Below are 24,816 nucleotides of genomic sequence, written 5' to 3'. Positions count from 1 at the left end.
AAAGGCATAGCAATTTTAGTATTAAAAAACTTCAAAAATAAACATGATGCTTAGAGAATATCGGGAATCATAAAACGGAAAAAGCAGTCAGATAAATATTGTTCACAAGACCTTTAAGTCTGAAGTCTGTCTTTCTGCAACTAATGTGTCCAAAACTTGACTCACTGATGACTTAACAGGTGATGGAAAAGCAGCCAAGTTAACCTTCAGGTATCTGCAGATGTCTTCATTCAGACATCAAGATCTTGTTTATTCTGAACAAAACATAACAAATATGACAGACAATTTAAATTATAATGCCACCGTGTGCCGGCTAGAAACAATGAATTTGATCTCATAAGTAAAGCAGCTTTTAAAGCGTCAAACTCTGAGCGAGACTCAGAAAGCTGCTGGCAAACTCCCACCAGTCCAAAACAAAGAAATGCTACTGGAAAAACCCACAGCTGCTGGGATGCAATCACAATCTGCAAGGCTGTCGTTAGCAGCCATAAATGTGGCTAATTTATTAGAGTAAAAGCAACCTCTCCTCGTTTTTCCAGAAGCTTTTAAATATTTATGCAGACTTCCACAGAAAACAGCCCTCCTTATCTATGTGCCTCTGAGCAAAACGTCCTCCGTTGCTGCGTCTCGTTTCCCTCCTTATGGTCGGCTGGAAAAAAAACTTCTTTCACCCTGTTTGTGCCTGAACTTATGACAGCGGGTCACTGTGGTGCTGCCGGCTTGCTTCAGATTTAACCTGCTTATGTTTAGATGAACCTCTGAAGACACAGGCAAAGTACAAACAAATACATTCAGGCACAAAAAACACACAGTACCTTCCCCCATTTACTGGGAAAGCTGTGGGAGTCTTGGGACAAGTTTAATTTCTATTAGAGTAACATGAGTATGCAACATGTAGCGGAAATATTAAAAGTTGTTTATGTTTGTACTTCATTTTCTAAAATTAATCAAAGTGTGAATCTGAATTGGCAATCCACCAAATCCTTTTATCTATGGATGTCTGTTTCTTCTAGCCTGTCTTCAACATTGGAAAGACAAGAGAACATGACATTTAAATAAGGCATCTCTGTGTTGATCCTACTAGTCAGGACATGGCTGCAGAAAAGTAGAAACTGGCTCAAACTTGCCTCTTCACTTGCTCTGGTTGTCAAAAAACAGTCAGAGCAATAAATTAAAACTTTAAAAGAACTGGAACTGTGACAAACAAGCTTGAATGTTTATGTTTTTGTTTCTTTGTCATGGTGGTACATGTGTCCAGATTGTACTACGCCTCAGCTGATGCATAGGGGTGTGTTAGAGCGCTATTTTTCTGATATTGGCGTACCCAACAGGTAGGTTTCGCAAACTTTATTCTAAATCTTTTTTTCTTTTTTTGTCATTTCACATAACTTTTCAATCTTGATCATAAGTGATGTGTTTGAATTCATTGTTCTAAGTTTTGAAATTAATATTAAAAAAATGGGGCTCATCGTGACTTATTGGAGATGCGTTACTCAGCCAGCAGCAGCTATATTTCAGGGTCAAAGTCGCTGCAACATCTTTGATTGAACACACGGCCAAAGTCCAACAAGTTTTTATAGTTTCAGCCGCCCTGCACACAAACCTTGCAGCATGGAAGAATCTATTTAACGTTACACCTACTGTCCAAAAACTTACAACTCAAGAGTTTTCTGAGGATATTATTTTTTCCATTTGTCTTAGGCTATAACCTGAGTCTGGCAAAGAAGTGAAATTCCAGGGAAGAAACCTGCATGACGAATGATGATACAAAAGGACCGAAAATAAATAAATGCTCACTCTAAGAGACGTCACCCATTTCATCTTAGTTTCACATGCAATGAGATGATACAGGAGGTAAGAAATCTCCCTCCAAAGGTTAACGTTCTGTCAGTTTCTGATGCTGCTGTTGCATTTAAACATTAACTTGTTTAATGCTTTTTGCCAAGGCTGCCGGTCATTATGGAGGGCACTGTAGTACACTTGCTGTTGCTTTTCCAGAGACCCTCATGCAACAAGGTGAGCAGAAGGGATACTTACACTTCATTTGCTTCACCACAGGCTTGTTGGGCTCCAGCCAGTGCTGAAAGAGAGGAAAATAGGAAATGAATGAAAGTCAAAATGAAGAAAACTTAAAAACGACAGACCTCTTGAAAGAGCAAGGCAAATAAAGAGAACGTCACATTTGTGCAGATATTTTTATTCTTTTTCCTCTTGTGCAACATGACATCTGTGTTTTAGTGACCTCTTCACATCTAGAGTTTTCTGATGGAATCTGTAACAAAATTCAATTAAATTATCTTGTTTTGTTTTCCTGCAGAGTTTTTATTAAATGCTCGTATAGGAGTAACGATTTCATCACACCTAATTTTAAAAAGTGAGTGTGGAAATCAGAGCGGTTGGATTCTTGAAGATTCAAAGAAAAACATTTAAGGAAAGAAAACAAATTTCAGCTCCACATCTCAAAACTGTTGGAGAAAGTTCTCATTTGAAATAATGCCTTTTTACTGTCCAAAAATCTTAAAACAAAGCAAGACAATACTTTATAAAAGAACAGAAACGAAAGATCTTTTTTGTCACACGGAGAGGAAACATTTATTGAACTGACATGCAGAACAGAACATATCTGATTAGTGATAGTTTATTCGACTTCTGTGTGGTTTTTAAAGTACTTTTGAGTCATCCTCCCTTGGAATACAAAACCTAAAAACTTCTTTGTTGTGCATGTTTGCTTTACTGAGCTGTCTGCAGTATTGTTTTCCAACAATACTTGCTGTGTGTTGGTGTGTTTTTCAGTGAATTTAGTGTAGCTGAAGGAAGCATCTGGTCTCGTCTGTGTGCGTAGGCTACTTGAAATATTGAGACTGATCTTGATTATTTGTCACTTGAGCCTGTAACGTAATGCACCCACTGCTGTCTGAGTAATATCTAGCAGAGCAATTCTGGCAGCGCTGACTCAGTGCAACTACTTTCTCTCAGTGAGTGTGATTCTGTTTGCGATTGTTCTTCTGCTGACGATTTCATTTTGTTAATAGAGGCAAAACGTCACCAGTTGCTCCTGGAGAGAGTCCTGCGAGGTCTGCTGAAAAAAACACTAAGCAGAGTTGTTTAACTGGTTTTAGTTTGGGGTGTTTCCACTTATTTTGATTTGCTTGAATATATTATTTTAAGCAAACAGTGGATGCTACACAGAAAGTTGCTAAGTTGGCAACAGCAGGGTGACTATTGTTTTACCGTGGAAACGAGACCCGGTGGGCGGGTCTGTCTGTCCGGCCCTCACGCCTGGACAAAAGGAGACAGTGACTGATTTTCAGACTTTTGTGAAGGTAGATAAGATCAGTTTCTCATTTAAGTATCAACATTTAGTATTTAGCAGGGAGCAACTCTACCAAATACAATTTACAAGCATTTGAAGATGCATAAATTGGTCGCTTACTGTGTTGTTTCTTTATATTTAAGGAAACAAATATGGCTTTATCCTTTACCCGCCACCACTTGTCACTGAAATTGACTGAATGACGTGAAAGAAAGATGAAAACAGTCCATTTTGTGTTTTTGAGTTTCATAGTTACCCTTTGCTTCTCAGGATCTACGTATCGTATGCCAAAGTAGTCCTTCTCCAGCAGGTTGTAGTGATTACAAACATGGTCCAACAGGAACTGGCCTTTGGTCTCTTTCTGTAAAGCAACAAAATGCAAAAGAAGTGTCTAGTGTCTTGTGCAGCTTTACATCAACCACTACTTTGGTGTAACATCTGCAAAAAACAACAAACCACACAAACAGCTGCAGCTGGTAGTTGTTCCAGCACACATTTTAAAGACAATGACTCTTAGTTGGACCATATTCCTGTGCTGCACACATTATTTTACTGGAGTATAAGCCACTAACTTAAAGAACTGTGTCTGCAACTTTTTAGCCTCTTGGTGCTGATGTAGTTACTGTAGTTATAGTGTTGACTCAGCCGCTGTGGTTCATAAACACAGAGCCGGCTCAAAGCAATCAATAGTCCATCAATATTAATCACCTCTACATCTACACACTTAAATGTTTCTGTGCTCATACAGCCACCTTATATTTTCACACAGATGCACTTCATTCTTGTTATAACCTTTGATTATGATAAATTATAGGAAATGATAAAGCTGTAAATATTTATTAGGCTGAAGTCTCATCATTTCACATGCGTCACAGCTTCTCATCACGCCACCCAGGGCCAGTATATTCTGTGCTCAGTTATGCAAGACTCATTGATCCATTAAAACCCTGCATTTGCCCTTGGTGTGTTTCACTAACCCCTTTCTCATCATCACACACAAACAGAGCCACAGCTGCAGCTGGGTCTTTGGCCCCATGATGGAAACAGAATAAGTAAAACTGCTGGCCAACAACAATGTCGAGCTACCCCACAGTCAACCAGTTGCTAAATATGTTGTAGTTTTATTCAGCTGCACTCGTGCTCTGTTAAACAATTCATTCTGATTATATCCAACGGTTAGAATTTGGCAAAAATGTTCAATTTTATGTCTCTCCTTATAGAAAGTGAAATAGATTAATTACACATATTTTAGGAAGCATTGCAAACCTTTATTTCTTCTGATTTTGGTGATAATGGATTACAGATTAAAAAAAAGAAAACAGTGCAGTGTCACAGAAAATTAGAATATTGTGAAGAGGTTACATACAGGAAACTCAAGGCGTCACACTCTAATTAGCTAATAAACTTAAACACCTGCAAAGATTTCCTGAGCTTTTAAAAAATCTCTCAGTGCTGACGTGACATGAAAACTGTCATTGACATTCTCGACAAGGAGGCTAGGCCACAAAAAGTTGAGTGGAAGGAAAACGTGTGATAGGAAAAGGCCTGCTAAGAACAAGAATTGCTGCAGCCTCCATGCTACACTGCACTGATGCAGTAATTCATACAAAAAGACGACCAAACACTGAGTGAATAGAATTACCAATTTTTTCTGAGGCTCGGTATTTCTGTTTAAAATATTTTTAAACAGAAATACCGAAACAGAAATAATCAGAAAAATTACAAGCAATTTCACAAAAGGCTTGAAATATGTTACTGCGTGTGTAATTAATCAATATGAGTTTACCTTTCTGAAGTAAGTAAATGTAATGTTCAGACCTGAGGACCCGAAATTTCAGTCAGACACAAAGTAAAAATCAATAAGGTCTTTTGAGGACCAGGTATAGGGACGGGGAACCACGAGCAAGGAACAGGAACCTCTGAGGACAGAGAAACAGGTTAGAGGGTTGTAGGTAGGAGGGGAAGGCCAAAAGTCTGTAAGGGAAAAGATCACTAACCTTCCTGGTGGTGTGGGGGATGAGGGATCCAGGTAGCACAGTGGAAGAGACAAGTGGCACACCTAGGGAAGGACAGGACTGGGAGGCACAGGGTTTAGGACAGGCAGGACCAGACAAACGTCTGAGGGTTGGGCGAAGAGCAGTGGTCAGGTCACGGAAAAAGGGTCCAGTACTAGCAGGCAATCTCAGGCAGACAATATCCAAGGGCGAGGCAGGAGGCAGAGGTCAAAAGGCAGAAACAGGGTCGAGACCAGAAAACAGAAGCCAGTGAAGAATCCGACGTGGGCGAGGCAAGGCAGGAAAATCCAAGGGTCAAAAATGTGTTCGTGATCGTGGTCAGGTCAGGAAGAACGCTGGATATCTACTCACTCGGTGGCTTTCAAAAATCTGGCACCGTCTGCCTGCCTGAGAGCTGAATATAACTGCTGGTGAACAGGTGGAAGGCATGAGTCTGATTGTGCTCCAGCGCAGCAGCATGCAGGTGAACCAGATGAGCTTGATGAGGAGTACAGAGGAGAGAAACATAGCAGGCAGACGGGCCAGAAACATGACAGTACCCCCCTCCTAAGGTCCGGCTCCCGACGGACCCTTCGGCTGATCAGGATGGAGGCGATGAAAGTCCCTCAGGAGAGACTTATCGATGACAAAACGGCCGGGAATCCAGGACCGTTCCTCTGGTCCATATCCCTCCCAATCAACCAGGTACTGGACGCCACGTCCCCTTCTCCTGGACCGGAGGATGCGGCGCACTGTGTAGATGGGATCCCCATCCAGGAAGCGAGTGGGCGGGAGAGGTTTGGGGGCAGGCTCAAGACGAGGTAAGGTGTAAGGTTTAACCCGAGACACATGGAATGTGGGGTGGATCCTCATTGAACCGGGCAACTGTAGACGGACCGCCACTGGATTCACAACCTTGGAGATGGGGAAGGGACCAATGAAACGGGGTGCCAACTTCCGACTCTCCACCCGTAGGGGAGATCCTTAGATGACAACCAGACCTTCTGGCCAACACAGTAGGTGGGTGCCTGGACACGGTGCCGATTAGCAGATCTGGACTGCACCTCTGACATTTGATCATGGCCCTCCTGGCTTTCCTCCAGATCCGATGGCACCTCATAGCTGCAGCGTGAGCGGAGGGACCTTAGCCTCCCTCTCTTGAACAGAGAACACCGGTGGCTGGAACCCATGGACAGTGTAGAAGGGCGAGAGACCAGTGGAGCTAGAGGGAAGAGCGTTCAAGGCATGTTCCACCCACGGTAGGTTGTGTGACCACCTGGTAGGGTCAGAATCACAAAGGATACGAAGCTTGGTTTCAATCTCTTGGTTAGCCCTCTCGGTCTGTCCGTCAGTTTGGGGATGGAACCCAGACGACAAACTGACAGATATGCCAAGCATGGTGCAGAACTCCTTCCAGAACCGAGAGACGAATTGAGGTCCTCTGTCCGAGACAATGTCAGTGGGGAGCCCATGGAGGCGGAACACCTCCCGTGCCATAATCTCCCCCATCTCCTTAGCAGAGGGGAGTTTCTTGAGGGGGACCAGATGGACCATCTTAGAGAATCTGTCAATGACAGTTAATAAGACAATGAAACCATCAGAGCTGGGCAAACCTGTGACAAAGTCCATGGCGATGTGCGACCAAGGGCGGGATGGGATGGGAAGGGGCCGCAGTAACCCTGAGGGCGGGCGACGAGACGACTTTGCTTGGCAGCATTGATGACAGGCTGTAATGAACTCTCTAACGTCCTTGGTCATGGAGCCCCACCAGAAATGAGGCCGGACAATTTGTAAGGTCTTGCTGATGCCTGGATGGCAGAACAGGCGGGACTTATGGCAGAACTCGAGTACCTTGGGGACCAGCTGTTCTGGGACAAACAGCCTGTCGGGAGGGCACGAGGCTGGAACCAGAAGATCACGGGTAGCGTCCCTGACCTCCTTCTCCAGCTCCAACCTGGTCACAGACAGCCTCACAGAGTCTGGGAGGATAAACTCCTCTGCATAGGCGGCCCCCAACTCAGAGGATTCATGAATTCTGGACAAGGCGTCCGGTTTTATGTTCTTGGTCCCCGGCCTGTAAGAGAGCGCAAAATTAAACCGTCCAAAAAACAGAGCCCACCTTGCTTGTCTGGGGTTGAGTCGTCTAGCTGCCTTCAAGTACTCCAGGTTCTTGTGGTCGGTCCATACTAGGAATGGTTCTTTGGCCCCCTCCAGCCAATGTCTCCATTCCTCAAGGGCCAGCTTGACGGCCAAAAGCTCCCTGTCCCCCACATCATAGTTGCGTTCAGCACTGGATAAGGATCTAGAAAAGAAGGCACAAGGATGAATACGACCATCAGCGGTTCTCTGACTTAGGACAGCTCCAACCCCAGTGCTGGAGGCGTCGACCTCCACAATAAATTGTCTCGCAGGGTCAGGGGACCGGAGAACCGGAGCAGAGGTGAACAGAGACTTGAGTCTGGAGAAAGCCTCCTCTGCCTGCTTGCTCCACATGAACTGGACCTTGGATGAGGTAATGGCATGAAGAGGAGATGCTACTTGGCTATAATTACGGATGAAACGACGGTAAAAGTTTGCAAATCCAAGAAATCTCTGTAACTGTTTGCGGTCAGTGGGAGTGGGCCATTCGGAGACTGCTGAGATCTTAGAGGGATCCATGATCACCTTGTTGGGAGAAATTATGTAGCCAAGAAAAGATGTGGTGGAGGTGTGGAACTCACATTTCTCTGCCTTTACAAAAAGATGATTCTGGAGAAGGCGAAGAAGAACCGACCGAACATGGTACTTGTGGGAATCCAGATCCTGAGAGTAGATAAGAATGTCATCAAGGTAAACAAATACAAAGTGCCCAACCATGTCCCTCAAGACGTCATTGACCAGAGCTTGGAAGACTGCTGGTGCATTGGATAGCCCAAAGGGCATGACCAGGTACTCGTAATGACCAGTGGGAGTGTTGAACGCGGTCTTCCACTCGTCTCCCTCCCTGATGCGAACAAGATGGTATGCATTGCGTAGGTCTAATTTAGTGAAAAACTTGGCCCCTTGGATCTGGTCAAAGGCAGAATTCATGAGGGAAGGGGATACCGATTCTTAACGGTAATGCCATTAAGACCCCTGTAATCTATACAAGGCCTTAGAGAACCATCCTTCTTGCCAACAAAAAAAAACCCCGCACCAGCAGGAGAAGAGGACGGGCGAATGATACCCGCCTTGAGAGAATCCTGTACATACCTCCTCATGGCTTGGGTCTCGGGAGCAGACAGTGAATACAAACGCCCCTTGGGGGTGATGTACCTGGAAGGAGGTCAATGGCACAATCATAGGGCCTATGGGGGGGGAGGGCTGTTGCCCGGGACTTGTTGAACACCTCCTTCAGATCGTGGTACTCAGGTGGCACTTTGGATAAGTCCGGGTAAGTTTCTTCGATGGCATTGTCTGGAAGGGAAGGGGTACAGGCAGAGAGCAAACAGGTAGCAGAGCAAGACCTTGACCAGCCCAAAATTTCCTTGGCCTGCCAGTCAATGTGAGGATTATGCTTGTTAAGCCATGAGGCCCCCAAAATGATGGGCAACTGTGGTGAGTGAATAATAACAAAAGTGATCTCCTCCTGATGATTACCCCCAAGCGTCAGGCTGACCTTCTCTGTGATGAGGTTTGACCGGCTAATATGATGTCCATCCAAAGCTAGAACATTATGGACTGATGAAGTGTGGAGGAGCTTGATGTTGAGGCCCCTGGCATAAGATTCATCCATGAACTCTGTATCAGCTCCGGAGTCAATGAAGACTGATACCTGGTGGGGAATGGAGGAGACCACAAGGTTAGCAGAGAAAGAAAATGATGAGGAGATGGACAACATGTTATGGCTCAGTAGAACTCCCCTATCCTCTACTGAGCCTGCCCTTTTAATGGACACTTGGCCGCCATGTGACCCTTGCCTCCACAATAAAAACATAAATTAAACTGCCTTCTGCGACAACGTTCCTCCATGGAGATCCTTGTTCTCCCCAACTGCATCGGCTCAGGATCTGGTGACTCTACTGAGGGGAAGGAGAAACTTGTGGCTTCGGACCGAGAACCTGAGTGACCAAATGGGGTCGATGAAACCTCGTTGTGACGTCTCTCCCTTCTCCTCTCAGCGAGGCGAAGGTCTATCCTGGTTGCCAGATCCTCAAGGTCCTTGAGGGACTTAGGGTAATCTCGAGTGGCCAATTCATCCTTGATATTTTCATTAAGACCTTGCATAAACACATCCATTAATGCCTCTTGGTTCCAGCTACTGTCTGCAGATAACAGGTGAAAGTCAATGATGTAAGAGGCTACACTCTTACCCCCCTGTTTCAAGGATAGTAGCCCCCTAGCTGCCTCCCTCTCAGGGAGGATGGGGTCGAAAACCCTGATCAGTTCTTTAGAGAATGTAGAATAGGTCAAACAGGAATCTGATTCATTCTGCCATTCTGCTGTCCCCCACTGTTTAGCCTTACCGGACAGAAGTGAGATCACAAATGCCACTTTGGAGCGTTCAGTAGGGAAAGAGGAGGGCTGCAACTCAAAGTGTATCTCACACAGAGCGAGGAACGCACGGCACTGGTCAGAGTCTCCTTTAAATAGCTCGGGAGGGGTCAGACGAGGCTCCTTGACCACAGCGGGCTGAACTGCAGGGGCTGGTTGGGGAGGTGTCTGTGGCTGTGCCTGGTCAGGAGGAGAAGACATGTTACGAAGCGTGGAAATGATTTCATTCATGCCAGTATTAAGGCGACTGATGGCACTCTCAACATTGCTGCGCCAATCTTGTGCTGACGAAGGGTCCATGTTTGGCCAGATTTTTCTGTAATGTTCAGACCTGAGGACCCGAAATTTCAGTCAGACACAAAGTAAAAATCAATAAGGTCTTTATTGAGGACCAGGTATAGGGACGGGGAACCACGAGCAAGGAACAGGAACCTCTGAGGACAGAGAAACAGGTTAGAGGGTTGTAGGTAGGAGGGGAAGGCCAAAAGTCTGTAAGGGAAAAGATCACTAACCTTCCTGGTGGTGTGGGGGATGAGGGATCCAGGTAGCACAGTGGAAGAGACAAGTGGCACACCTAGGGAAGGACAGGACTGGGAGGCACAGGGTTTAGGACAGGCAGGACCAGACAAACGTCTGAGGGTTGGGCGAAGAGCAGTGGTCAGGTCACGGAAAAAGGGTCCAGTACTAGCAGGCAATCTCAGGCAGACAATATCCAAGGGCGAGGCAGGAGGCAGAGGTCAAAAGGCAGAAACAGGGTCGAGACCAGAAAACAGAAGCCAGTGAAGAATCCGACGTGGGCGAGGCAAGGCAGGAAAATCCAAGGGTCAAAAATGTGTTCGTGATCGTGGTCAGGTCAGGAAGAACGCTGGATATCTACTCACTCGGTGGCTTTCAAAAATCTGGCACCGTCTGCCTGCCTGAGAGCTGAATATAACTGCTGGTGAACAGGTGGAAGGCATGAGTCTGATTGTGCTCCAGCGCAGCAGCATGCAGGTGAACCAGATGAGCTTGATGAGGAGTACAGAGGAGAGAAACATAGCAGGCAGACGGGCCAGAAACATGACAGTAAATGCTGATAAATATGAGCAAAAAGCCTCAAAACAGATGAGTCTTTAAAAGGGACAGAACAATCTTACAATGAAAACAATTTTTAAAAAAACTATCTTGATTATTGGTGAAACCTGTATCTCTGTGTATATTTAACATTTACAATTACAATGCCTGAGTTCACCCTTAAAATGAGCAAAGCAGAAAAAAAAACATTAACATGAAATGCAAAATAGATGAAGCCGGAAATTTCAGGTCAATGCTTTCCACAGTGGAACATAATTAGACATGAAACAAGCACACAACTGCACATTACACAGACGAGTTCACATAAAAGCACATCCTACAAACATAGTACAGGAGGACTGCTAAATTATCAAATGTACTAGCAAGATGTCTCACATTTACAGTCATGTGAATATGACCTTTCTAATTAAGAAATTACCTTTAAGACTTTTAATTTATTTTAAAAAGATGAACAGAATTTTAAATCAGCCATTTTGTTATTGAATAAAAATAGTCAACAGGTGGAAAATATAAAATAAAATAAAAAAGCAGGCTACATGCCCAGGTGTGGCTTTCCAAGCAGATTTATTCAATAAAGTCCCCCAAAAATACCACAACAATTAAAAGAGGCAACACAAGTTAAACTGTGATGAAATGTGTTCAAAGAGGCAATCTTTGGAAAGTCTAGATAATTTTTTTACACCACAACTGACAAATAAACCAAATCCAGCATCATATTAAAATAAGCTCATACAGACTGTGAAGCATGGAGGAGGAAGTGTCATGATTAGGGATGCTCCGCTGCAGCTTCCTATCACAAAATCCAGTATGAATTCCACCATTGACCAAAGTTTGCTTGAGGAAAATGTGAGACTGTCAAAAAATGTCAAAGCTGAAGCAGAACTGGAACGTAAAATCAAGTCAAAGCCCAGATCTTGACATGTGTTGTGTGGGTTACTTTAACTGGACCGTGTAGAAATATATCTCTCAGCTGAAGAAAAGAATTACAGAAGGACCATTTAGTTATTTCAGCCACAGCAGCAAACTCAAGCTGTCACAGTGTCCGAACATATTCCTCAGCAAGAAAACACATTTTTGCTTATATCTTTTTTTTAACGAGTAACACCATTTTTAAAAAAAACTAAAAATATGTACCACTATTTGAAACATTTTAACAAATAAATTATTATGTATTTGTATCTTATTGTCTTAAAATATGGATATACATGGAAAGTGTAAAAGCATAGCACTATGAAATAAAATGGCCTCCTTTTAAGGTCATCTTGATGCTGCATGTGTTCATCATAAAGTGGGAATAAAATTCAGCATAACACAGCACAGCCTTATCCAACCCTAAGCTCTAAATATCAGCAACAGAGTTCAGTTTATGATCTCTGGGACCTTTGAGTTGGAATCTGGAATCATGCACCATTGGTTTGTCCATAGAAATAGAGAGAAAACACGAGTGTGTTTACAGAACGGATAGAAAGACTTCCCTCTTTCTGTACAAGCTCCACATCTCTGTCGGTGTGTATTTGCCCATATCTCCTAAGGACTTCCAGCAGATCCGTGACAACGTAGCTACCAAGCTGTTAAATGTAACAAGCAAACACAAACAGACAGAGAGGGAGGAGGAGAATAGGAGAATCAGAGTGAAAACGGCAACGCTTCAAGCGCTTTCCAGTGAGATCATCAAACAACACCTTCCCTCTGTCTGGTTCTCAGGGCAAACATTCAGAGGAAGAATAGAGGTGGACAGACGCCAAGTAAGAAGAGAGAAAACCCGACCAGACAGAGTGAAACAAGGCCATACATGCTGAGAGGCTGAAAGAGAGGGAAAGCAAAACATGGATAAAAAAAGAAAGTATATAACAGAGAGACAGGAAGGTTGACTAGTGAGGCAGAGAAAGAGACAAAGTGTGGAAGAGAGATGTAAAGAGTCTATGTCATGTCCAACAAGGGCTGGATGCATATTTTATATTTCCAAAGGCTGGACATTAAAAATTAACCCGGTCATACTGTCTTTACATGATCTCACCTAATGACAGCAAAGTGCTGTCTCTCCCGAACTCTCTCAGTCCACTCACACACACATGCACACATACCCACACACACTTTAAACAGAGCACCAGCGACGAGTGTGTTCAGTTTAGCAAAGGCAAAGTGCACTTTGACATCGGTTGGGTCCAAATCCACTCTGTAGTTTTTTTCTTGCCCGTGTAAAACAGAAACCGTCACGGCCAGCAGAGTCCACATGATGGCCAACAAGCGAGCAACAACTCTTCTAAAAGCATAAGAAAAATGCAACAGTCATCCTTTTTCTGTCCTGCTCAAGAAGGAGGCAATCGCAGGAATGCACAAGACAAACAACCATCCATCCACACACTCGCTCCTAAATTCACCAACTTACTCATACATGCAGTTTTCTGGTTTGGCAAAGAAAGTCGGATCACTTGAAGAAAGCCATTGCAAACGCAACGTAGGATTAGGAGGAAAAACTTTTAGCAGCTTTCCCACAATTATAACAAATAAACTAACAATTATTTATTGATCATTTTTGTCAACATAAGAAAATATCTGACAAAATCCAAGGATCTAAACTGAACTTGGTGCTGAACTTTTGTTTGACTAGAAAAAATGCAACATTATACCTTCAATGTAATTTCTTTGTACCTAAATGATTGATTCAAAAAGCTAATCTGGCCAAAAAAAAAGAAAAGAAAAAGAAGCACATTTAGTGTATTAAAACAAGAAACCAAGAAGAACACAAAGAACGAAGGGGAAGCATATTTCTGAGGTGAGATTTTCAGAAGTTTCTGCTGTTTCTTTGTTAGCTCTTTCTGTCCTACATCTCACACAGCTGCATCTTTGTCCTGAATAAAAATAAATGCATCACACTTCCATGCCTCTGATAAGAAACTTTTTGTAATCCGATGCACAGGCATGACTGCGACTGAACCTTTGTATTAAAAGGTTAGTAAAATTAGAACTAAACCTTAATAATGCCATTTCCATTTCTGATCTCCAGTACAACAATTTACCTTAGAGATACAAAAATGTCAATTGCCAATGTCTCATGTTACACTATGCAGACATCCTGTCTGCAATGATGAAGAGTCACTCACCTCAGCATCCATAATGCTTGAAGTGGCTAAAGCCTGACCCTTTTGATTTTGCTGCTAACAATCTATTGACCACCAGTGGGAATCAACTCTGATCCACTAATCATACAAGAAGAAAAAAAAAGGAAAATGTGATGCGGTAAAAAATTTAATTTACTCCATCCTGAAGAAGTGGACACATTTATGTTTTTTGTCTTTTGTGCTATTCTTGGTTTGGTCTAAATAATCTTTTTCAAAATTCTCAACCAGTTTATTGGTATGTTTTGGATCATTGTAATCATTGTATTACAGACCCAGTTCTGTTGTATTTATTTTTGTATACATGATCTCACATTTTTCTCAAGCTCTCTCTGATACATTTTATGACAATGAGCTGATCAGGTGTTGCTGTCCCACATCATGACACCTCCATCTCTATACTTCACAGCTGGCATGAGGTTCACTTTTTACCAAAATGCTGTTTATTTAGTTTATGGTGAACATGACTTCTGTTCTAGCTCTCATGAAATTTAAACTTGTGCAGTCACTTTCTCATTGGCATCAGCTACACAATAGCAAGAGTTTGCTGTGGGCCTAATTGAAAAAAATGCTGATTCATTTCAGGTGTCTTTATTAAAATAAGTTTTAATACTTAAAACATTCCCACTTCATGGCATTAAAAAATACAGTTTTACAGCTTTAAACTTCCAGCAGTACTTGTCCTTCATTTTCCCTCTGACTGGTTCGTCAAATCAGTTTTTCAGCAACAGCCTGTCAGTCTGCTAACGCTCAGTTGTGCAGAAAGGATAAATGCTGTTTGTATACACAACCTTTAAAGTCAGTGATTCATACACCTTCAATTAGCTGAGGAGACAACGGAGACATCGAGCTGCAGACACCCCTTACGCTGCGGGATGAATGAATAAATGAAGGAGTGATACTAAGATGCTGTGCATACTCAAAAACAAAAAAATATCAGAGCACCTGGACCTTCCAACAGCTTATTCTTAGATAAATGTAAATGATGTTGATTAAAAATACACTTTAATTGCAGCCGTCTGACAGAGCTGAAAGATATTTCTTTGACCAGATCAAGACTTAGTGACCACAAGAACTCCTACACTGGCAGGGTGCCTTGCCCCAGTTAAGCACTACTTGTTATTTAATCATTTTGCATGCCAGCTCAATTATGAGTCCTCCTTATCGACTGCTACACAGTTCATTTCATGACACGCCGAACCTAATTGGCTGAGCTGACACGCTTTGAGAGAGTAAGTGTGAAATTCCTGCCGAATGGGGTTTGCGTTCGTGTCTGCGAACCCCGTAGGAATTGAGTCAGAGGGGAGAGAAAAGAGAGTAAGTGTTTAAATACAGGGATATGTCCTGTTTAATACTGAATGCAAACTAATTTAGAGCGTAGCAACTAAAAGAGATGAATACCAAACTGATTTATTTTTATGTATATGTTCACTGCTGCTGGTCTGCAGGGAAAATAAAGATTAAAAATGGAATTGGACCCATTTGCCAAGCATTTCCCCAATTAGGTATTGGAAAATACGAGCAGGCTTTTCTGCAAGTCAGGCAACATTCTTGTCCTACTGTTAAGAGTGCCAATATATCTAAAGCCACCAAACACATTAGGCTTGAAGCCAATGAACAGATCGATTTGGGGCCTTGATGAGGATATAACGGAGACAAATCGATGGGATGGACGTGGAGTGGGCTGCTGGAAAAGCAGTGGAGTGGTTCAGTGCGCATAATAAGAGCTGAGGTAAAGGGACCGCAGGTTTTTGGGATGTGAACTGTGTGTACTTTTTACTTCTTTTTTCCAAGTACACATTTTATTTTGTTTTAGTTTCGTGTTGTACTTACTGTACAGGCTTTGTTATTTTTTGTTTTGTTTTGTTTTGTTTTGTGTTTCAACTGAATTTGTAACCTTTATTCTTTTTTAGTTATGAATAAAATCGTCAAAGTTTTTTATTGGGATTTTATGAGATAGACCAACTACAAGTGGTGCATGATTGTGAAGTGGAAGAAAAAAATGATAATTTATATATACATTGGATTGAGAGCGATTATGAAAAAGCAATTTTCACATCCCGGTTTTTTTATTTGATTTTGGTTTGGACTTTGACTAGACCATTTTAACATATTCTTTGATCAAAATCAGCTGTATGTTCGAGTCCATTGCTGCCTCCATTTCTGACAGATTATTGTTCTGTGTAACATGTACAAATGTATTTGGTACAACTTAGTCAGGCGGCAACACAAAGCACTGAATAATTTACAGGGAGATGTTCCTGGGTTTTATTCACAGTCAGAAGCTGTGAATTAAATTTGTTGAGTTTGCATGTTCTTTCCATACAAGTATGGATTTTCTGTAAGGAGTCTCATTTCCTGAGAACTCAAACATGCATGTAAGGTTGACTCTAAACTTTTCTTTCATATTAGTGTGTTTGTCTCAAATCACGATAAACTTTAACCTGTGGTACAGTAGATATGCACCATAGCCCCTGCAATCCTGATTGGATGAACCAGATATAGAAGATTGATGCATAGAAAATCTGGCATACCTACTAGGATTTAAAAGAACATCCTTGGTTAACATTTAAAACATTAGATTTTACATTTAAACAATTAAATTAAATCTACCTTAGATTAGGTTTCTGTTGCCATTTTGCTGGCGACTCTCTACATCCCTTTGAGCGATAACAGTGACCTTGTCCCAGAGTGCAGGGAAAGAAACCAATGACCTTTTCATTGCCTGTCATGTTCTGAAGATGCTCATATTTACACACAGCATAGGCACAAAGGCTTGCACAAACACACACATGTGCTTTTGTAAAAGCATGTTGTCTGCAGCTCCAAACACTGAATTTCATGGCTGTGCACACATGCTAATCTGCTCACAGGAAGAGCTATAAATTATGAAATATGAAGCTGAAGACGTTCGCGTTTAATGGAACATCGTCTCTCTCTGTAAAGCTGGAAATTTAACAAAGTGTGACGATACCAACACGACTGCAGATGCAGCACTGACCGAACGCATGAAGCACTTTTTGTTTCCAGCCATTTCAAAACTATGCCCACGCAAAGGAGGAACTGTGTGAAAAAAAAAAGATATGTTGTATGCCATTTGGTTATTAGGGACTTCTTTTTGTTGGGGTAGAAGAAAATTATTCCATTTTCTTGTATGTAGGTTTGTCACATGCAAAAAGAAAATGTTTGTGCTTTAATCTAGATAAAGAGACACAGTAAGTGCTCTGAAAACAATTTGTCCTTCAGATTTCCTTTGTTTCTGCCACACATGTTTGAACATGTATGGAAAAAATCTGCTTTCTGATGCTGATGCTACACTTTTTTCCCCTTCTTGTATTCTTTCAGGTTATCTTTGTCTGATGCTAGAATTAGTTTGATGGCCCAAAATGTGTTTGACAAAAAGAGACAAGAAAAAAAACTGTGAAGAAGTAAATAATGTTTCATATCACTCTGTGTGTTTTGCAGTTCTTAAGTGTTTGTGCTGTAATTTAGAGACTTTAGGTCCAAAATATGTGGTTATAAGAAAGCGCAAAGTTCGGGAAACCATTTTGTCTCCTTCGCGAAATAAGACAACAATACAAAACACTGCAAAAAGCATGATAAACTACATGATTGAGATTAACCTTCTACATCTGAAAAAAATTGTTTTTAAACACGTCTAATCTCTGCAACATGTTAATTACTACATTAAAAAACTACTTCATTAAAGTTGATGCGCTGTAGCTCATAGAGTCTCAAAGGAAACTAGTTTCTGTAAATGGACCCTAATGACACCCGTCTCCTTCTGTTATTTATTTTTTTTTACACTGAGCTTTCTTATTCTTTGATGACAATTTAAACAGTTTTTATTTCACGTTTTTATTTTTATGTTTATTCTTTTCCTGCCCGTCTTCCATTAAAAAAAAAAAAACATCTGTGAGCTCATTTTGAATCCCTTTGATGTTTTAATCTACTTAATCTTTTTTTTCCACAGCCACGCCATCACATTTTTTCTTCCTTTCCTTCGATTTTCAGTGTCACTCTCTCCCAGCTACAATATACGTATAACCCACATTATCTCTTATCAGCCTTCTAAGTTTTGTGCCCACTTGTGCTTCTGTTGACAAGTCGCTTCCTTAATTATACGGTCCCGCCTGATCTCTTGCTGCTTCCTGTTGTTTCGCAAGCAACAGTCACAGAAAGGATTATTTCTCTTTAGTCATCTTGGGCAAAACATCAAAGAGATGCCGGCGAGTGGGATAAGAATAGAAAACTGATGCTATTTATAAATTGCTTCAAATAATGGCTGCAAGCTGAAACAAGAGGAGAGTGTTGGGTTTATTCACAAACACACATCTCTTTGCCCAAACTGCAGAGATAGCATGACGCGATTCTATCATCTTAATGATTCCTTAAATAAACTGCGTTTATAATGTATTGCTGACTCATCTCAGATTATAATTTTAAAGTTGACACAATGGAATCCAATCATCTCTTCCACGGTGAATTAAGGTCTTTATGGAATAGCTTTGATTGCTTTTAGAGGTTCGCTTGTCCTCAAACACACACACACACACACACACACACACACACACACACACACACACACACACACACACACACGCAAACACATTTTTATCACTGACAGCTGACTGATGCTGGCCTCATGAAGAACAGTGATCTTCCTTAATTAAACATGATGTGTCACAGAGAAGCAGGAAAGAGCGAGGCAGCAAAAGGGTAGATAATTGAGCAGAAAACGGTGGTCTGACGGGGATGAAGCTGAAAGTGGGGCAGAGGAGAAGTGGAGGGGGGGAGCAAAAGAGAATAAAGTAGAAGAAGGCACTGAAGGGACAGATGGGAGGATGAGAAGAAAGGGAGTAAGAGTGAAGGAGGGGGTGAAATGAGAGGAGGTCAGAGTGTATTGATCTTGACATGTCTCTCCTGCAGCGGGTCTGACTGAACACGGCCCTGTAGGCCACAACACAAACATGAGGAAAACACACTACGCATGAACAAACACACACATAAACACACAAACATCTCCTCAGACTTCCTATCTGTCTTACTATTAAGATCTGACCACAAATTTGGAAGCAGATGTTTACATTAACTCAAGGAAACATAACACTTTCTGTCACGTTCTGAAATTAAATCAGACTAAGATTCTCTTGTTTTAAGTCCATTTATATAACCACCATGATTTATACCCATAAAATTCATAGGAATGTTTAACCCTCACATACTGTTCAGGAAAGAAATGGCCTCTGTGTTCAAGAAATCAACGTGGTTTAATGAAAAATGGTAAAAGAGTGTCTGTCATTGACTCAAGTTAAACCAGTCCGGTATTTTGGAAGGTCATTCAGTGAGGAAGAAGTAATTGGCTCATAGAAAGAAAAAAAAATTGGACTACGGTTTACACAAACCTTAATGTCTGGAAACATGTCATGTGGAGTGATGAAATTAAGCTGTAAATATTTTTACCATAATGGCTACTGGTGAATATGAAAAATGAAGAACCCTGTTCTAACTTAGAAGTGTGAAGGTAACAACACTATATAAAGTGGAGGTGATTTTCTACAGGAGGAAAGGCTGGCGCACTTTACAAAACAAACATCAAGAATGTTATGTTATAAGGAAATATTAAAGCAACATGCCAATACTTCAGCCAGGAAGTAAAACCTTGAGCACAAATTGCTCTTATAACTGGTTAATGATCCAAAGCATTTCTTTTCGGAGTGGCCATCACAAAGCCCTGATCTCCGTCCTACTGAGCTGAAAAGTTATGCATAAGCAAGGCTGGCTGCAAACCTGACTCAGTTTCTCCAATTCAGTCAAGAGCCATGGGCCAAAAATCCATGGATACCAAAAATCTTTGACACAAGTAATAAAATACATTTTAACTTAATACTAAGAAAACATAAGTAAACTGAATTTAGATCAAATAAAACTCGCTGAAATGAATAGCGCATAGCTGTGAAAGTATGAAGAGACAGTGGTAGGACGCTTCACTTGGGCATGAATAACAGATTTAAACCTTTGTGTTATTCTAACTGTAATCTAATAAAACAAGACAAGCTCTTCTCTTTCCTTCCTTCCTTCTCATACTGCTTGGTAATCCTGTTAAGAACATGCTTTATTTCATTTCACTTCAGTTCTTTTTCAAGGTTTTGTAGGACTGGTGTCTTTTACTTATTACTAACTAGAAAAGAGGAACAGTGGGAAGAGAAACATCACACATGTAGTAAAGGGCCAGAACTCAAACACAGAGTGTCTGCCATCAGTCACGTGAAACACCAGTTGAAATTCCTTCAATCTTGTATTCAAACTTGTATTCAAAGAGGTTTGAATACAAGATTACATAAATAAATGAATTACACAAAGATTCAAGCTTGATTCTTCTGCAATTTGTGTGTAAGTTAGTAATATGTTAAGTCAAAATTCTTACTTGACATTTTCATTTCCGCCACAGATATATTGGCTGGCAAAATAAGCTGTTTATGATTGTAGTAAACAGCGGTGAGTAGATAGCACTCTGTGTCAGTCAGTTTCCTGAAGATGTTATATCATTTGCACTTATAGCTGTAACTCAAACTGTATGCATCATGTTGCATTTAATGGCCTAACTGCTCTAAATCCTACTGCCTTCATGATTGATTCTCTTTTCTCCATTTTAGGAATTACCACAAAGTCGGATATTGGGGCAAAAAACCCTTCAGATTTAATAATATTCAGTTAGTTATAATAATTGTTGCGTTTAAAGATAAGTATAAAAACCACATGTTCTCCGCTAACTACAGACCTGCCTCTTTCTAGCCATTTTCAGTATCATAATATCCTAGTTGCTAGTTTAAAAGCATAAAAGTTATTTTAGACTAGTTATTTTTAAGATATTCAAAATAAAATAAAAACATTGCTGTAGTTTTCATGCTGGTCTGAATATGATGATTCTTCAGTTCACAGAAGATCTAAAATTCTCTAAAAGCCTTAAAAAGCTCTTAAATTATCTACTGGATTTAGATAGAAGTAAAAATTTCGATTCACATACCACTTTTGGTATAAGCCACTCAGCTGGTCAAGCCACACTTTTGTACAACCTCCAGTTCCATCTGACTGGACATCTCAGTAGAAAACCAGTTTGGTCCAATATTTCTAAGTCTGAAAATTGGAATGAACAAGTCAGACTCTCTCTATGCACAATTTTCAAAATGCTAAATTTCATCCGATTCTTCTGATTCCTTCTGTTTAATCTACCGCTGTCACTGATATCCTGACCTACATACACAGCACAGCAGAATATATAAAATAAGACAGATGATGACACTGTGGAGAGAAAACTAATTCCAGAGCCAATAGTCTTTACACAATAGAAAGAAGAGAAGTGCTGTTGAGCAGCAGAAGTGTACTGTGACGAGATCAGGATGTCATGAAATATGTAGGAAGGAGCAGCTTAGCACCGGAACACAAAGCCATTAAAGAAAGCCCAGGAAAATGCAGTCAGCTGGAAACGTAAATGTCCATTTCTTGATAATTCAGACAAATGCTGGTTAAAAGCCCTAGACCTATTTCAGAGTGCATTTCAGCATCTCCTGGTGAAAGTCTACACTTTCATGTTTTCTGATGCGAACACACACCTTAATACGTTTCTGAGTGTTCAAAGAGACAAACACACAAGTGTTTTGGTGTTTTGTGAACACCAAACTACCTCACACTCTGCTCCATCCATTTCTGTTTGTGCATAAAATGCTGTTTTTTTTAATGATTGATTGGATACATGCAGAGTATCACAAAGATGGTTAGCAGGACACGGAGCGAGGCTGTTTAGTCATCCGGAGTGAAACAACAATGCTGATGTCGGCAACTACTTCTGAGACAAAGTGCTGCACTTACAGATTGAGCCATTTACAAAAATAAAAAATAAAAAATGCGCAACTGCGCTAAAAGATCTCGAAACATCAACCAGCAGGATGCACTTTCATGGAATTTTTTCAGTTTCGCAAAACTTTAGATAGATGTTGAGGACATATGCGTTAATACCCTCAACAATTTTTCTCTTAGTTTTTCAGCCACTTTTTAGATCCCATTTGTCTATTGCTTGTAGGAAAAGTTATTCATGAAGGCTGAAAAATATACGTTCCTACTGGCTACTATTTGCATAAATGTCATTTAGTAAGCTGTACATCAACTACATGCTTTCTTTAGCCATCAAAAAGCTCCACTAGCAAAATTCTGTCAGGATATTTGGCAGCTGCTCTAGGCAGTGCTGACAGACTTTCTTTTAAAATGTTGTAGCCTGATATATCTGTCCCAGAGCCAGTTTTTATTAGTTAGTTCCACTGCTGAAACATCCTGTTGTGTCTTGTTTTAACTAGATGTTGATTTGATGTAAGGGTGAATGATTTGGAGGAAGCTTTTCATCTTCATTATTACATCCGCTTTGTGCAATGTACACGTAGCACAGGTAGAAATCAGACCCCACAGCATGACACTGCCACCACCATGGATGACAGGTGATACAGTGCTGACTCCTACAATCAGTCTATTTGTGTTCTCTGACCAGGAGCTTTTTGTCCGATTTAAACCTGGATGTCAATTTTGGAGCAGGTGCTTCTTTCTCGATCAACAGGCAAGGTGAGGTAAAATGAACTTATGTCTGGTTTGAATGAATCATAAAATGACTGCTCGTCATAATTTAAACACAGACACATCAAAGATAGTTTCTGAATTAACAAAGAAGACTAACATTAAGCTTCTGTAATAACTTCAAACTTAAGAAAACTCTGTCAGAAAAACAAAAAAACAAACAAAAGAACAAGCAATTGTTCTACCATTTCTGGTAAGAAGAGACGACAAATATCCAGGCAGAATTAAGTCAGAAGGTTGGTAGCTACACACAGTGCATGGTTTTTCTGCTGAAATTTTATCAAATAATAGTTGGGGTATTTCTGGATGCAATTTGATATGTATGTATAATTTCAATCAATCTGTGATTAGAGAAAATTCATAAAAAATTCAAACTTGTACACCCAACTTTTGTTTTCTTATGTTTTATGTTGTTGAATCATTCCAGCTAGGAAAGAAAAGCAGCTCAAGGAAATATTCCAAAATTTATGACATTTTTGCTTATGATGAATGTAAACTTGTAAGCTTTGTTACCAGTTAGTAACCAGACTTAAGGATAAAAAAACCTCCTCTGATCTCAGTTGGAGATGAAAGCTGCAGTTCTGGAACATACTGCAACCTGAAACTAAACACTGACACTGGCCACACCTTAATTTGCTCGAATGCTTTCATACTGATGATTATCTTTCAGCAACATGATTAACAGCCAAATTAGTGGAAGTGTACAGCAGTAGCAGGTAAGAAATTGAGTCAAATTAGATAAGAATCTTGTGAACTCTCAGACTCCACAAGCAGCTGCATTTAAAATGGAAATAAACTGGAAATAAAGTCAGATGAGATCCATATAACCTTAGTAGGTGAGAAATATAAAATAAATCTCATAAAATAAAGTCCAAAGATTTGTAACTTAAAACAACACAAAGCAAAATTAATTTCTTCTGAGAGCTTTATGATCACTTTCTTAGTTTTAGTAGTAAAATTTATCACATCTATGGGTGCCTACAGAAGTAAACACCAACATCAACCTTCCACTAATCCAACTTTATTTGGATATTTGCAATGAACAACCCCTAAATATTTACCATAATTCCCACCAAGCCCAGGGAGCTCCATCGTGTCGTTTTTGACGATGGAGCAAAGTTCATTATAACTTCTCTCACTGTGACTCACATTAATATTTCTCATCACAAATGCTTGTCTCTCTTTAGTATGTAGAGCAAAGAGAACCAGTCCACAGTAAATTACAGCATGCAAACTGCAGGAAGGATGCGCGCAAATGCTGTTCCTCCAAGTAAACATCCTGATAGTGATATTCACCATGAGGGTAGACTATTACTGTCTCATTTTGCCTCTTGTCTGTGTGTATAAATGAAACGAATAGTAATATCAACAAGGTTGTCATTCCTCTACCTGGATGGTGCAGGAGATCTCGGAGTCGTCCAGTAATCGGATCGTGCAGAGGACCTCCTGGTCCAAGGAGCGGATGCTGGGGCTGCGAAACCGGAGCATTTTCATTGTTGGGTCGGTGTCGGTTTCAGCTCCTCATGTCAGTGTCTCCAAGTGCGAAACAGATGCAAAAAAACAAAAAAAAAAACGTGTAAAAAACACACCGAGGGGTCACGCTTTACGCACGGCATAACATGTGTCCGTCTGGTCTCGTCACCCCTTGAACCGCCCTTGGAGATGAATGGGTGGATGAATGGATAGATGGATGGATAAGAGAATGGATGGATGCGACAGAGCGGGAGGGAGGAAGGCTTGTATCCGTCTGCTCTCTGTGTGGCCCGCTTATTGATCTCCAGGAGAGATGATGGCTTTTCTCCTCTCCCTCACTCTCTCTCCGTCTGGTTTAACCCTGCTTCCGCTGTGTGTGTCCATCAAATTTCAGCTCCATCACTTTGTTTATGCCGAAGATTAATGTGGATTCGCTGCAGTGAAGTCTGACAACTGCATTCAGATTTCCAAACAATATTCTAAATCTCTCCCTTTATATAATGTGATTATATATTTCTTTGTAATTAAGTGCAATCACATACATTTTATAGAATAAAACAATAAAACAATATTAATAATTAATTACTTAATTTACATATATTCATACATTTTTATTTTATTTTAAGCCTTTCTGGTCCAAACTCCCTAAATTGCCCGCAATAATGACGTCAAGGCCAGCTTAGACGTCCCTATTTATTCTGATGTAACG

At 40.9% G+C, this 24,816-nt stretch overlaps 1 protein-coding gene across 8 annotated transcripts in view; it reads right to left on the bottom strand.

The window, feature by feature from the left end:
* frmd3 (FERM domain containing 3) overlaps window positions 1-24,749 on the bottom strand; it is a 53,449-nt gene extending 28,700 nt beyond the window's left edge. For 2 of the 8 annotated variants that reach the window (XM_008418442.3, XM_081610698.1), the window contains exons 1-3: window positions 24,024-24,747; window positions 3,570-3,674; window positions 2,038-2,080 (exon numbers count right to left, since the gene is read on the bottom strand). In XM_008418442.3, the coding sequence (XP_008416664.1) occupies window positions 2,038-2,080; window positions 3,570-3,674; window positions 24,024-24,128 (253 nt within the window). In that variant the 5' untranslated portion in view covers window positions 24,129-24,747. Of the gene's footprint in view, window positions 1-2,037; window positions 2,081-3,569; window positions 3,675-24,023 lie in introns of all 8 variants that reach the window. The other 6 variants (XM_008418445.3, XM_008418446.3, XM_081610696.1 and 3 more) reach the window with 5 other exon arrangements.
* Between the last annotated feature and the right edge of the window lie 67 nt (window positions 24,750-24,816).

The sequence above is a fragment of the Poecilia reticulata genome, chromosome 9 (genome assembly GCF_904066995.2).
Source record: "Poecilia reticulata chromosome 9, P_reticulata-male-v2, whole genome shotgun sequence".
Taxonomy (NCBI): Eukaryota; Metazoa; Chordata; class Actinopteri; order Cyprinodontiformes; family Poeciliidae; genus Poecilia; species Poecilia reticulata.
Note: the sequence above shows the minus strand (reverse complement) of the source record. Positions and strands in the feature narration are given on the sequence as shown.